This window comes from Melospiza georgiana, chromosome 11 (genome assembly GCF_028018845.1).
Source record: "Melospiza georgiana isolate bMelGeo1 chromosome 11, bMelGeo1.pri, whole genome shotgun sequence".
Classification (NCBI taxonomy): Eukaryota; Metazoa; Chordata; class Aves; order Passeriformes; family Passerellidae; genus Melospiza; species Melospiza georgiana.
Window position 1 is genome coordinate 331525 of NC_080440.1, and position 15319 is coordinate 346843.

Sequence of the window (15319 nt, forward strand, 5' to 3'; positions counted from 1 at the left end):
GAAATAAATACTCTAGAATGTAAGCAAGCTACAAGCTGCCCCTGGCTGCATCCCTGTACTGAGAACACTTGTAGCAGGGTGCTTAGTGCCCCATCCCTTCCCTGCCCTTCTCAGTGCTGGCTCAAATTAGGAGACTTGGTTCTTGGCTGAGACACTTGGAATGTCTCTCTTCCCCCACACAGCTGGCTCCAGCTGCAATGGCCTCTGTCTCCTGCTGTGTCAGGCTGTCACAGAAGGGAGGTGAGGAGTTCCTGCAGCAATGAGACCTGCACAGACTTGCTGCAGGATTGCAGCACGCCAGAGCTGTTTGAGTTTTGTTTGCATGGAAGAGTGCCTGTTGGTGCTCTTTGTATGATGTTTTTATTTCTTTGTGCATGTAGATGTCTCTTTTTTACGGCATGGGACACCAGTGCTCTGTTGCCATACAAAGTCACTGAGAAAAGCATGCATTCCTTTTGGATGACTGAGACAGAGTCCTCTTATTGGTGGTGAAATTCCGCCTGGTAGGTTTGGTTTTATTGCTCTGTAGCAATAAAACTTTTGAAGGCTCTCTGATTATATTAAGAAGACTGATTAGCATATTTTAATGGATCTGGTTTATTGCTTTATGTGGTAAAATTATCTATCTGAATAGTAGTAAAATTCATGTGAATCAGACTGGGTTGTACCTAACATCAGCTGCTTCCTAAGTAAGTCTAACGGCATTCTTTCTGCACAAGCAATTTCACCATCCTTCCCTCTCACCTCTGTTAAGTCAGATCTGCTGTTGTTAACGGAAAAAATATCTTGGGCATCTGGAGGTTTCTCAGTATAAATACTGCTTTCTGAGAGGGAAATCTGCCATATGAATTTGAAACAGCTCCTTGAAAAAGAGACTTTCTTCTTTTTTCTCTAAATGTCTTGCTGTTGTATTAGGTTGTGATTCCAAATCCAATATGTGCTCTGAACTTGTACAAGAATAGAAATTATTCCGTGTCTGCATTTAGCCTGGACAGTGGCTTTTTAGTAGGCATTTCTCACTAGACTCTTGCAATGGAGTGGATGCCCCTTGGCCTGTTCTTGCTGCCCGTTGCTCTGCGGCGCCGCGGATGGAGTCAGGTGTGGTCAGGGTGTTTGTGATGAGACCCTGCTGCAGGCCCTGGATGAGTGCGTGATCACAGAGATGGGGCAGATGTGGTCTGGGATCCTCGTTTGGTACAGGTCAGTGACTAATACCAATGTTTCTGTTTAAGAGCCTTTTTTACACCTTGAATGTGTTTGTTAGTGGACTCAATAGTCAGAGAATATTAATATTTAATGCTACCATAGGTTGATACATTTTTAGAGATCCTTTTACCATTTAACCCTGAAAATAGCCACAGAGAAATAGTAATGCAAATGTTAGTTGAATTAAATTTCCTGTAGTTTCTGGAGTTTGCAGTCATTTTCACGTCAGTATGTTGCAGTTTGCAATCCATGGTATTATGATCGGTTGCAGTCGTTTCATTTTCATTTGTGTTCTTTGCACATCTTGGCCTTGGTTACTGCAGTGCTGCTTCCTGGGCTCTTCCCAAGGCATGGAGCTGCTGACAGGTGCAGCTCTGAGGGAGCCGGTGCCGTGGCAGAGCACGACAGAGCCGGGCAGGAGCGGCGTTGCTGGCAGCAGTGCTGCTACCCTGCCGTTCCCCACTGCAGGGCCCAGGTACACCAGGCACCTGTCAGCGATGGCAGGATGGGGACTGCAGGTGACCCAGTTGCAGAATTGCACCACAGACTCTCTTCTGAGAGCCACCTTCCTCTTGCCTTTTCCCTCATCCATTGTCCTTTATGTCTTGTTCTGTGATGTCACAGAAATGACCACAGAAACACTTTTAGGGCTGTATTATTTAACATCTCCACCCCAACGTGGCTTGTCTCCTTCATGAATCAGATGTTACCACTCCTGCCCTGTGGACTGTTTTCATTCTCAGTTCCTGTTTGTTCTAAATGGCCTGTGCAATGCCCTTGCCATTTCATCATAATGCTTTTTCAGAAATGCCACCTGACATACCAATATAATTTGAGACAATGTATTTTCAGCTATTCTTCCTCTGATTTTGGTTCTTACAAAATACATTTTTGGGTTTTAATTCCTCTTCTCTTTTTTCCTAATGAAAACTGAATTTTGCACATAGGAATATTTTCTTTCACATTACCTGTGATCTGAGTCAGTTAGGAGTTTCTTCTCTGTTACATTCGTGAAATTTGTATTTTAGGAGTTAACATTTTGGTGCAGAATTTCTTCACGTTACTTGTGCATTACTGCAAGTGAAGAAAGTTATTGGAAAAAACCACAAACCTACCAAACCCTAGCACTGTGATGTCTGTCAGAGTCTCAAAGAGTCATTGTCTCAAAGGTTCAGACATAAATTAAAATGGGAAAGTTCAGCCCTTGTATTGATACTGGTGGCAGACATGCTGCAGTATACATGCAGTAGGGAGCTCCTAAAAGGCCACTCCATTCCTGTCAGGTTGGGTGGTTCCTGATATTTCAGCCTTGGGAGTACCTTGCATACTCTAAATATAATGGTTCTGAAGATCCCAAACTTAGATTATGTATGGCTTGTCTTCGGATCATCTGGGTGAGTGATAATATTTGCTATGAACAGAATATCAGTGAGACAAAGAAGAGCAAGGGGAGAAATAGCCATGCAGGTGAGGGTGGCGTTTTACAAATGTGTCTGAAGGAGTGGGGCTGGGTGGCATAAGGTGCTGTGAGTCAGAGATGTCAGACAGGGTGATGAGCCTTTGCTTTACCTCTTCAAAATATGATAGTAAAACACATTTTCTTTGACAAAGAAATTGAGGATAGGGGATAAGAGGTGCTGAGGTTTCTTCATGCCCCAAGAAACATGGTCAGCTGTGGTAACAGTGCTGTGCTGGCACTGTTGTGTACTGGAGTCCTTCTATGACAAAATCAGAGCTTCAGCCTTCCAGGAGATCACGTTAATATTCGGAAAATTTTGTTTAGTGAATATTAAATAGCGTTTCAGCACTGCTATAATTAGAGCTTATAGTTTATAGGTGGAATTATGTCCTGCTGTGCATTTTTGAATCTCCAGTGCCAATTCTGCTTGGCCTTTGCTCCCAGGTCTGTTATGTTGTGTTGCTGAGGAGCAGCTGTGTCACTTAGACTCTATTGATCTGCTCTTGATTTGGCTGTCTGTTATCCTGAGCGATTTCTCTGGCTCAAAGTATAGTTTTAAAAATAGTGTCAGGCACTGCAGAGTGGCTGGGAAGGGCTGTAGCTTTAAATGCCGTGTCCTGGCCGTGCTGGAGCGGAGCTCCGCAGCGAGGAGCCGGCTGGGCCTGGCCCGGCACGCAGCCATGCTGGCCCGGCCGCGGCGCTCGGGCGGCGCTCGCTCCGGCCCATGGCCGCGGCACTGCCCGGCCGGTGCCCGGCGCCGCGCCCGCCCATGGCTGCGCGGGGATGTTCATGTGGTGCTGCTGTACCTGCGTGTGCTGTGAAAGCGACTTCTGCCAGCCCGCGAAGGTGAGCACGTTGTACGGGAACAGTTGTAGCTGTCATGTTTGGCTGTTTTATTTAAGTCTCCGGTAGAACTTGACCTCATTTTGTGCATCAGCCTTGGAAGCCCTCCATTTTTCCTCTGGGCAATGCTGTTGAATTTCAGTGGTTGTTTTTTTTTTAATATAGTTTTTCTTTGCTTTTGAAGCTGGGAAGTGCAAAAAGGCTCCTGTCTGAGTGAGTGTTACAATCCATAAACAAGATCAAATGTGGTGCTGCTTTTTGGGATTTTCTGTTTTTGTTGTTTTGCGGTTTGGTTTGTATGATACAGTGAGTGATGAAAGAGATGGGAGATGCAGAAGATGCAGATGCAGCCCAGTGTCAGAGAGAAGTATTTGCATTGGTAGCTTTTTTAATGTGACCTCTTGTTTTGCTGATTTTAGCTGTGCAAAATGTATTTTCAGGAAGTAGTAAACAAACTGCAGAACCATATTCTTTTCCAGATAAAAAAGAGTAAATGTGCTGCCTCCCATAGACCCAGTGACCTTCAGAAATGATTAAGTATTTTTCTTCTGTTTCATTGAGCTGTGTAGCTCAGCATTGCCCTTTTTCAGTCTGCATTAACAGTAAACTGTATCTTCCCCTCCTCCCCCATTTATTAAATACCAAAGAGAGACAGTAAGGTCTTTGATGCTCTGATCTGCAACACAAAATAGAAGCTATTTCTCTTTGAATTGTTGCAGTTAGCTCTCCCATGCTCTGTGGTCCAGTGTTTGAGGAAAAAAGAAACCTGGGATTCAAACTGTTTTTTTGACATAGCTGATGGTTTACCCGGGGTCTGTTACAGTCTGCAGAAGACATGGTTGAAAGGTTGAATAGTATTCCTGTTGTGTTTGAAACACATATGTCTAATATATTTATTCCATTAACTTCGATTTTCCCAAAAGAAAATACCTTCTATATGTGTACTTTGTCTCACTGCATTCATTATTCTTCATAATAAAAGCTACACACAGGTGGCTCTCAGGAAAAATGCCTGTTGTTGAGTTGCAGAGGTGCAGACTGCGGTGGTACAGGGCAGCAGGAAAGCCCAGGGGGTTACAGATGTTCCACATCATAGGTTGATAGATATGCATGCTTTGCATCTTGTCACACCGAACTTGAGGCTACTGCATCACCTCTTGAGAGCTGAAGAGAGGAATAGTGAGCACAGGATACCATGTTCTGTGCTCTCTAGGCCAGGTCAGGGTAGTCTGAACAGCTTTCTACCGTATGTTGAGGAGATGCTGCACTGAGGGCTATCTCTAAATGGAGTTCTCAATGGGGATTTTTAGCTTTTGCAGGAATACTGAAAGCAGCGTAGTGATTTCAGTATTTACCTAATTCAATGTTCCCTGTGGATTTCTGGACAAGTGCCCTGTTGCCTGACCCTGACAGGTGCTCGTCATCCCTTGAATGCGTCTTCCTCTCTGATGTCTCGTTGCTTGCTGTTCTCTTCCAGGTTTCCAAAGGCATCTGTGCCACACGTGAGCGGCTCTGAGGAGGGCATGTTGATGGGCTGAGGGCACTGCCCTTGCTCACGGTGTCTTGTCCTTTACAAGCTGTGTTTGCCATTTGGAGCGATCTTAGAGATTTAGTTGGTGCTAATGCAGGAACGCCTGCAGCACTTGGAGTAAACAAGCTGCTTTTGAACGAAGCAGGAGGCTGAAGCAGCTGTACTGTACGTTTGTAACAAGTATGATCTTATTTGGTACTATGTGTATGTTGTACTACAAAGGCTTTAAATAAGGAAATATGTCAAGAAATGCTCTATGGCAATGGCAAAGCAGTATATTCACAGGAAGCATGAATCTTGTTGCTTTGAATTACTTAATATTGTATTGTTGATTGGATAAACTTCAGGGAGGAGTTTTGGTTATGGTCACAGTATGTGTTGTACCTGCAACAAATACTACAGTTAAAAATAAAGAAATGAAGGAAGTGTATAAGTATAGTTGCTGGAGCCCTTCAGATTAAACACTTGGAGGGGATGTGCATGTTAAAACTCAGCAGAGACACATCCCCTGAAAAAGGGAGAATCTTTGCTCTTGCACACGGCTGTTCTGTGCAGAAGGATCATGCAGAGGCATTTGTCCTTGCAGACTTCAGATCCAGTTTGCTCCAATGCTTTGCAAGTCAAAGTTAACTTGCAACCATAAAATTAATTCTTTACAAATGAATATATAATATGCAATAATAATCTCTGTTCATCAGATAGCAGCTTAAAGCATAAAAGTCTGGGAAGTATTAACAAAAATTTTGTCTCTCAGGTAATGAGATGTGACTCAAACACTGGGGAAAATAGGATGAGATTTTAAAAAAATCAGAACCAAACAAAAATACTACACATCATTTTACATAGTCACTTTCTTATAAAAGCTTGTATAAACTTGTTTCTTAATCCACCCTCTCTGCTGGTTCCTGTACTTAACTTTTGCTCAGCTTTACCTCATTTCCCATCCTTATTTTTGTAACTTCTAGCCTGATTGGCACTCCCCACTAGAAATCAGGAGCTGCTAAAATAAACATCCATGGTTGTTATTTTGGCCGTATCTTTTGCTGTGTCATCCCTTATCACCTCCTACAAGTTCTTGTGTATAATTCAGTTCTTTCCTATTTTTCCGACCAGATTGTTGTGTCCGTTCCCTTGGACGTCCCTCACCCTCAATGTTGCCTTGTTTATTCAGTCAACACTGATGATTTTCTGCTTGACTAGTCTAGCTTTAGGAAACCATTACTGAATTGAGCCATCAAGCCTTACTTTTTTTGCTCAAAAATATATTTTTCTCAGGATTTCAGAAATTTGAGGTCAAGAAGGTGATGTCTTTGGCCGCGATGTTGTTTAAAAGGAATTAAAGGGGCTGTAGACAGCCTCTTAAGGGAGAGTTTACACTGCATTGTGTCAATCCCTTCTGTCTCTGGGATGTCAGTGAGTACTTGTAGGCCAAGCTAGTGCCTGGTCCCACATGTTCCAGTCCTGCTTGAGGGAACAGCTTGTGCAGTGTTCCTTGCCTCAGCCCACCATGCCGGGCTGGTAGGCGTCAGGGATGCATGTGCCTGAGGGGCAGTGGGAAAGAGGGAGGTCAGCTTGTAGCTTCAGCTACCTCTTAACCAGTTAGTAAGTGAAAGATTTGCTTCCCGAGAGGCAGGGGGCCCTGGGCAGGGGGAGTCAAGCAGGGGGAACATGTGGAGCCCCCTGGACCCCCCTGCGCTGACAGCAAGGTGCTGTGGGGGAAGCATCTGTGACCAGCCTTCACTGACAAGGCTGCACTGGAGCTCCCCTGTGGAACAAGTGGTGTTGGTTGTGATAGAAGCTGCCTCTGGGACAGCGAGTATGATGCTATGTGGCAGCAGCATCTTTCATCATTGCTCCCAACACCAGAAAGGGCTGCAGCTGAATATGGGTCTGCTGCTGACAACTCTGAGGAACAGACAGCTGGCTGCTTTACAGCTAAACTATTTTTGGCACTTGATGTGACACATGAAGTCACATCTCCATTTCATACTGAATTAGGTACAAGGCCATGGGCAAGTCGCCCTGCAGCTGGCTTTACAAAATCCCAAGTGAGGGTTTGTTAACGTGCCTCAGGCCATTGCTTGAGGGATGCTGCTCTTGGCACCAGTGCCAAATGATGCAGTCCCAGGTCACCTTTTCCTCCAGTGGTATTTCTGCTGTCTTGGGCCTGATGGTGAACCACGTTTGGGAAAGTAGTAAGAACATCCCCAAGCGCCGTATCACTTGGTTCCCAGTGAACTCACAGATTGGCTCTAGAGGGAGCTGCTGTCCTGTCTGTGCCCAGGCTGTGCCAGTACAGGGTTAGGCAGGGAGCTGCTTGGCTTGGACCCCCCTACAGAAAGGGAATGCCCAATTGCATGCAGCATATGTGAAATGTTTCCCCTTTGTGGTTGCCCACAGCCCTTCTGTCCGGGGCAGGGACATGCCCTCTCCCCTCTTACCAAAGCAGGCCTGTGGGGCTCTGTGTTGGCAGATGTACCATTAGGGCATTCCTGTTGCAGCAATCATCACTCGTGACTGTTTAACTATTGTGAGTAAGGTGTAAAGCCATTTCCTCTTGGTGTCACAGTGTTGGTTTCCTGCTCAAGCTGTTGTCTGAGGCAGGCAAACGCATTGTACTGGAATTTTTTATTGAATATTTTTCAGAGTAATTTTTCTTTTTTTCTCGCTTTTTTTTTTTTAAACCCATAACCATGGTGATCTTCCCATCATTTTGAGGGTTAATTCCTCATAGGCAAAGGCTGTATAACTTTCAGAAATCCCCATTTTATAATCTAAACAATGAGCTGTGCTGTGAAAAACACACAGCAAGACTTCCTTGAGCTGTCCATCTGTTTGTGTGCTTTCCTTAGCCAGGTTTAATTTGGATTTGGATTTAGGAGCATGCTAGAGACACCTCAGTACAGTTGCTGTCAAGGATGACCATAGGTTTCTGTGGGTGAGTAGCTGGAGCCCGTTAAAAAGCAAAGCTGCTGCAGCTTCTGAGGATTCAATCACTCAATACAGTATTTCAGAATAACTGCAGTGTGTCACAAGGAATCACAGAAATACGCAACTAGAAGTAAATAGACCCACAGAGTCGCTGGTATCAGACGTGTGGCAATGTTGCAACAGACAGACAGATCCACAAATGCAGGATGTGGAAGTAGTATCTGGGAGATACTCAAAAGCTTTCTGGACATGGTCCTGGACAACTGCTGGCTCTTGGTGGCCCTGCCTGAGAAGGAGGTTGGACCAGGTAAACTCCAGAGGTCCCTTCCAACCCCAACTGATCTGTGATTCAATAACAACCTTTAAAAAGCAAAGCATCAGAAAAACAGACTCTTAATTCTAGATCAGGTGTAGGTCATAAAGAGCTTATTGCATCACCAAAGTGGGTGAGGCAGGGGAGTTTGTGACACTTTTTCGTTTCCTTTGAGACCTGCGGTAAGTTGTGCCATATACAATGACTGTGTTGGATCCAGAGGAACAGGACACTGGCTGCTCATGAGACAGCAGGGCTGGTGCCACGTTAACCCATGTGTTTCAAGAGTCATGTGCTGCAGGTGGCATGCAGGGAGGTGACTTGTGACCGTTGATGGCACTTAATCTAATGTGTTAAGGGTACCTCATAGTAAGTTGTGAAGTTTAAATATCTCTTTATGGTACCTACTGGGGATTCTGTGTGTGCTTATTCAAATGTGCACTTAGGTAATGCAGATCCAATGAAGTGGGGCCTGGGGGGAGCTTTTACTCTGCAGATGTGGTCGGGCACAAAGAATGGTGGGTTTTTTTCTCCCCTGTGATTTTTATTTCCTCTGAGGCATTGATTAGAGATCTTGCTTACTAACAAACCAACTCCCTTGTAACTGTCATCGGAGATTTTGAGTCTCTGCTCCTGTGCCTGCCTGAGGCTGGCGACCATCTGTCCGCCTAGTGTGGAGGGGTAGGCCAAGTCTCCATGCCCAAGCCTGCACCTGCCATGCACTAATGATGCTGTTGAGTGGTGTTTCCAAACAGGAAGTCTAAAACCTGTGACTTTCTATGAGTCTCATAGATTTTCTGTCTGTATGACTGTATTGCCTTCAGCACAGTGGGAAAAGGAAGCCAAACAAATTCTGAATGTTTTCATGGTTAGTTTTAGCTGCCAGTCAGGTGTGCAGTCACTGGGAAGGTGATTAACCCAGGCACCTCAGGTGCTGTTAGCTTCTTTCCGGGGCTGTGCAGTCTCACTCTGAGCTCCCCTGAATCACTTTGCCCTCCATGTGTTTATTTTAAGTAGCATGACAATTTTCAGTCACACTTGTGAAGCTCCAGGCTTCACAAGGGGAGGGAGGAGGAAGCAGGAGTTGCCCCCTTGCAGCAGGCTTGCTCTGAAAGCTGCTGTTTGCTTAGGCCAGATACTCTGAGTGTTTAAACGCAACAATCCATCTTCTTGATGAATGACCGGTATATGCTTTTACTGAGGAGTTTTAGGAGGGTGAAATACCTTTAAAGGAACTGCTGTATTTAATCTTCAGCAGCACCAAAAGGCAGAATCATGAGGTGCTTTCTGGGCTGTGTGATGCAGAATAGAGACATTGGAAAGCGTTGTCCAGGAGGGAAAGCCTGAGAGCATTAACAGTTGAGAATTTGGTAAGATCTTGAGAGAGAGAAAGCATAAGGCCCTCACATGATTTCATCTGCTTTGTGGCATAATTCCAAAGCAGTTCTCAGTGTACCTCCTGGTGGGAGGGCACACAGCTCCCCTTAACTGGACTGTCAAATATTATGGAAAATTGTATTGCAAGAGAGATTGACTATTGAATTCTAACCCCTATTCTTATACAAACATTGATCATTATAGTACTTAATTTACCAGCATCTTTTCAGGACAGAATGACCATCATCTCAAATTAAATAATATGTCATCAGCATTTCCCAGGGACCCAGTTTGTGCTGAGTCTTCCATTTACAAAGCCTTGTCGATATGGACAAAGTATTTAAATTATCTCAGTTCTGTTCCAGAACTGCACTTATTCAGCCTTTTCCTTTTGAATTGGAAAGAACCCTTTTTGTTATTTCTGAATAATATCCACACAGCTGGTAATTATAAAGCATTATCCCAACTTGGGTTATTCTGTTACTGCTGTTCTAGTTTATTTTCTACCGCAGATGTAAGGAGATAACCTGGGCAGATTTGCTGAAGTCAACTGACTTTAAAAGGGCGGGAAGAGAAAGTTTCTACCAAATTTTTCTCTCACAAAACTTATGTCATGAGAGGAAGAGTGTACTATATTGGTGTAATTTATGGTAATTATCCATACACACATACTAATTATACCAAACCTGGAGTAAATTAAGCTGATAGAAACTCTTTACTGCAAAGTAGTGTTGAAGCCCCTGTAGTTCTGTGGCACTGATCTGTGCAGATTTCAGCTCAGAGCCTCTGGGCTGCAGAAAAACTGGTGATGAGGTGTTGTTTGGTTCTGAGACACTGGGTCATTCCCATGCTCACTCACCCTTACTTACTGCCGAGAAAAAAAAATCAATTATGAAAAGAAAAAGAAAAAAAAAGTTATATTAAATTAAATTGTGGAAGTTTTGCATCAAAACTGTGGATCTTTCTGGTTTTCATCGTCTGTCATTAAATACTAAAATGTCCTGAGTCTGGAGGAGGTAGAGATTGTTAAGGATGGATTGAGAAGCCATTGGTTCATAGGCAGTTAACAGTAATACGATTGTCTTGGTGTGCTGCACAGATGCTCCGTGCTGCTCGTGGGGTGGCGGCTGGTTGGCAGAGCTGCTCTCCGGGTGAGGCACAGACCGGCTGTGCCGTGGGTGCTGGGTGATGCTCCCAGGCCAAGCGTGCCCTGCACAGGCCAAGTCTTTGTGTTTGTCTAGGCCATAGGGAGAAGTCTGATCACTGACAGCCCTAGAGAAATCTTAGTGAAGTTACAAATTCCAAGAAGAGGTGTCTTTACAAATGTGTATTACTTGCAAATGCATGTCCGTACATCTCAGAGACAACATGTGCAGTACTGATATCATGTATAGTGTTGGTCCCACTGATCAATATTAATTCTTAGCACCAATTTTCCATTGATCTCTCCAGAGCTCCAGGGTTTCTACAACTCAACCTTCTTAAGAAAGCAGTTGATATTTCAGGAGTCACAACAGACCAAGAAATTATATTCTATTTATACTAGAAGTTTCCAGCAGCTGAGTTCCTGTAGAAAATGAATCAATTGCTTCCCCGGGTGTCTGGTTTTCCTCTTGATGGGGCAACAGAGAACCTTAGGGTTATGGGAAGGAGCCCGGGTAACCCCCGGCGCCGGCCAGTGTTGCAGCCTGCGGGGTTTTTTGCATTAAATACGGAATGATGAACCTTGAGAGAGGTTACAGTTAAGTGTAACGGCATTTTTGTTTTGTAGAGCGCATATTCCCAATCACGGACATGGTTCTGCGACTGGGCAGTAGCTGTGGGTCGGCTGGCAGCTGTGTCAGTGGAACGAGCCGGGGAGCTGCGGGCTGGTCCCGCCGAGCCGCGGGAGCAGTCGCGGCCGCTCCCCAGCTCCTCGCCGGGACAGGGGCCGCGGGAGCCGCAGGCCGCGCTCGTTGTCGAAGCCGGGATGGAGGCTCCCTGCGGGCCGCGGGCGAGGCCTCCGTGCCGCGAGGGGGCGGGCGGGGCCGGGCGGGGCCGCGGCGCGGCGGGCGGGAGCCATGCACGGACGGGCGGCCGGCGGGAGCCATGCACGGGGAGCGGGCGCTGCTGCCCCGCCGGGACAAGGTACGGGCGGGCCCCCGGGGCGGCCGCTCCTCCGCCGAGGACCCACCGCGGCCGGGCCGGGATGGGGGGCATGCTCGGCTCCAGGGAGGCATGTCCGGGTCAGGAGCCGCCGGTGCGGCCGCACCTGCCCGGTCCTTCGCGGGTTCGCGGCGGGTACTTGGCGGGCTGGATTGCGCTGAAACAGCCTATAACCTTTTTTGGGGTTTTATTTTTTTTTTTTTCCATACGTGGGGTTTGTCTTTTGAAACACTTTTTTCCTCCCACTCGGAGACGCCTGCTCGCAGGGTTTGCCGCGGCAAGGTGTGCATTAGGGTGCCTCTCAGGCTCCATTTTTCTGACCATAGTAGATCGGTTATAGGTTTCACTGTTGCTGCTGTTCAGAGAGGTGAAGCACTAGGAATGATTCGGGTGTGCTGTACTGTACAGTTAAACCGTGTGACTTCTGCTCTCAGTTACCTTCTTGGTCTCTTTGCTCTCTCTTGAGCCCCTGCCCTTGTACTGATATCTTGGAGTGCTCGGTCTGCCAAACTGAGGTGCCCTGTTGCACGTTTGTGCTTGAGTTTTCAATTGTTTGAGGTGATTAAGTGGAGTCAAGTATGAGAGGTTTTGCTTTTTTTAAACTTTTGCTGGATCTCTGTAAAATATATGAAGCTCTCCTGATTGATACTGTCCCCTGGCCAGCTGAAAAAAGGTACAATTTTTCAGAATTGGTTGGCATAAAGAAGGAAAGCTTTTCTGTTGGTGAAGCTGCTGATTAGCACTCATGTTTCTCTCTGTCTCTGTGCTTAGATTGAGCGATTGGAAGTCAGCAGCTTGGCACAGACCTCCAGTGCCGTGGCCTCCAGCACTGATGGCAGCATCAATGCAGACTCCGTTGACGGGACCCCAGATCCGCAGCGGACAAAAGTGGCCATCACACACCTGCAGCAGAAGATACTGAAGCTGACAGAGCAGATCAAAATTGAGCAAACAGCCCGTGATGACAACGTGGCAGAGTACCTGAAATTGGCCAACAATGCAGACAAGCAGCAGAGTGCCCGCATTAAGCAAGTGTTTGAGAAGAAAAATCAAAAGTCAGCCCAGACCATCTTGCAGCTGCAGAAGAAATTGGAACATTACCATCGAAAGCTGCGAGAGATTGAACAGAATGGGATCCCTCGGCAGCCAAAGGATGTCTTCAGGGATATGCATCAAGGTTTGAAAGACGTTGGAGCAAAAGTCACTGGCTTCAGTGAGGGAGTGGTTGACAGTGTAAAAGGCGGACTTTCCAGTTTCTCCCAGGCCACACATTCAGCAGCAGGTGCTGTGGTTTCCAAACCCCGGGAGATTGCCTCCCTCATAAGGAACAAGTTTGGGAGTGCAGACAATATTGCTAATCTGAAGGACTCCTTAGAAGAAGGCCAGGAAGATGGGACAGGTGGCAAGGCTCTAGGTGTTATTCAGAACTTTCAGTCAAGCCCAAAATATGGCAGTGAAGAGGATTGTTCCAGTGCCACATCAGGCTCGGTGGGAGCCAACAGTACAACAGGAGGCCCTGTGGGAGCTTCCAGCTCCAAAACAAACACTCTGGATATGCAGAGCTCAGGGTTTGATGCAATACTGCATGAGATACAAGAAATTCGAGAGACACAGGCAAGACTGGAAGAATCATTTGAGGACCTTAAGGTTCGCTACCAGAGGGATTACACGTTGATAATGCAGACCCTGCAGGAGGAGCGGTACAGGTATGTGCTGTGGTACTTGGTTTGACATTCCAATGCTGTGATTGCAAAGCACCAGAGTTGTGGGTTGTAGTGCTCAGCAGGCTGTTCCCAGCAGCCTGATTGAAGTGGATGGTTCTGAGGTCTTCTCAGGACTATTCCCTCCCAGTTCTGCCTTTTATAAATATTTCTATCTTACTGCTCACCTCCCTCTCTGTACAAGAAAGAGATTGTAAGGAAAAAGGTTATTTCAAAATGTTTTCCAGATAAAAAGTGAAGCTGAAGAGGTCTAATAAGGTGTCCCAAAGCCAGGAGTAGTATGTTGATGCAATTACTGGTATCACACAGTGCTTTTCCCTGCAAAAAATCCTGAAAATATTTGGATCAAAGCAAATGACAGGGAACTAATGCAGACATGACTTGATCCTGCCTTCTCCAACACTCAGATCCATATCTACCAGAGAAAGAAACATTCCAGCTTTCTTCAAGTTCTCTAAAAATACATGATCTTGCCCATGTGCCAAAACTAAGATATCCCTTCCCTTCTTTGCTCAGTCCACAGTGGCAGCACCCAGGGAAATGAAGTTGAATTAAATGTCAGATACTGACAGTGCTCTTGTTGTGATTAGAGGGCACTGGAAGCAGGTGACCTATGTTTCCATGAGTCTTCCCCTCACTGGAAGAGAATGGAAAGGTGGAGCAGTTGCTGCAGTACCGCTGATCCCTGATGAAGTCGCAGGGGAGAGGTGACAGTGGCCTTGAGTAAGGCAGCCTGGCCGGCTGCCCCCACCTCCCTGCTGAGGAAAGCTGCCCATGGAGAGGTACTGAGGGAATACTTCCCTTTGCTTGCTGGGTAGGAGAGGCTCTCTGCAGACTGCCCTGTGCTGTCCTGCCCGACACCTGATGTCCCCCACGCGCATGCTGGGAGCAAGGGCTTGACTCCAGGCTCTGAAGGGAAGAGTTACTAGCTGCCCTTCTGCAGGCATCCCGGACAGGATTCTTAAGCTTTAAATAATGAACGCAAAGCGCAAGCCCTCCTTCTGATGAAGGACAGTACGCTGTTGTCATGAGGTTCTTTATGGCCTTCATTGCTTTGCCAGGATGTGAAACACAACCTGAAAGGCACAGCAGAGCTGCTGGGGGTGTGTACAGGCTTGCTGAAGTGCCCTGTGCCACTTGCTGCACTGGTTTGTGCAGTGTAACATAAGAGTTGCCCTACAGCTCTTTAGACATGCTTATGCCAAATGATTAGAAAAACTCTGGAAAAGGCTAACCTGCTAGGATCTGGTAGAGACAGAAGGCTCTCAGTGTGCTTTGCAGAGCTTGGGCAAACAAAGCCAGACCAACACTACTTTCTAATCCTGCTTTGTAATAATCAGCAGTTTGACTGAAACCGGCAACCAGCACAGCAGCTTTGGTTCCTTGTGCCGCAGTGTCATCAAGTCATCCCAAAGCGATGCAGAGCTGGATCTTCTGCTCCTCAGAGAGGAGAGAGGTGCTGTTGTCTGTTGCTGTGTAGGTTGTTGTTTCACACATACAGCAGCAGCCATTCATGGTGGAACGCTAATGCAAGCACAGCATAGCTGAAGGAGTGGCCTGAAAGTACAATAGCAGACCTTGGGGACTGATGTGTGCTGTCAGCTAAGCGGGCTGCTTACTGCCCAGCACCTCTGAGCAAGGCTCACATAGGTCCCATACTAGCTCACCATGAAGTCATATCTGTTATGTTATGTGCCATTAACCTTTGCAGAGCACTCCCCTGAGGTCAGCCCAGACCCCAAGCACTAACCAGGGCAGCCTGGAGTGAAAAGCAGGGACAATCTGCATTTGGC

General features: G+C 46.4%; 1 protein-coding gene across 3 annotated transcripts in view; it reads left to right on the forward strand.

The window, feature by feature from the left end:
- The window catches only part of TMCC1 (transmembrane and coiled-coil domain family 1), a 72876-nt gene that overhangs the window by 46360 nt on the left and 11197 nt on the right, over positions 1-15319 (forward strand). For 2 of the 3 annotated variants that reach the window (XM_058031886.1, XM_058031885.1), the window contains one exon: positions 12577-13511. In XM_058031886.1, coding sequence (XP_057887869.1) covers positions 12577-13511 — 935 coding nt within the window. Of the gene's footprint in view, positions 1-3448; positions 3512-12576; positions 13512-15319 lie in introns of those variants that run through there. The other variant, XM_058031887.1, reaches the window with a different exon arrangement.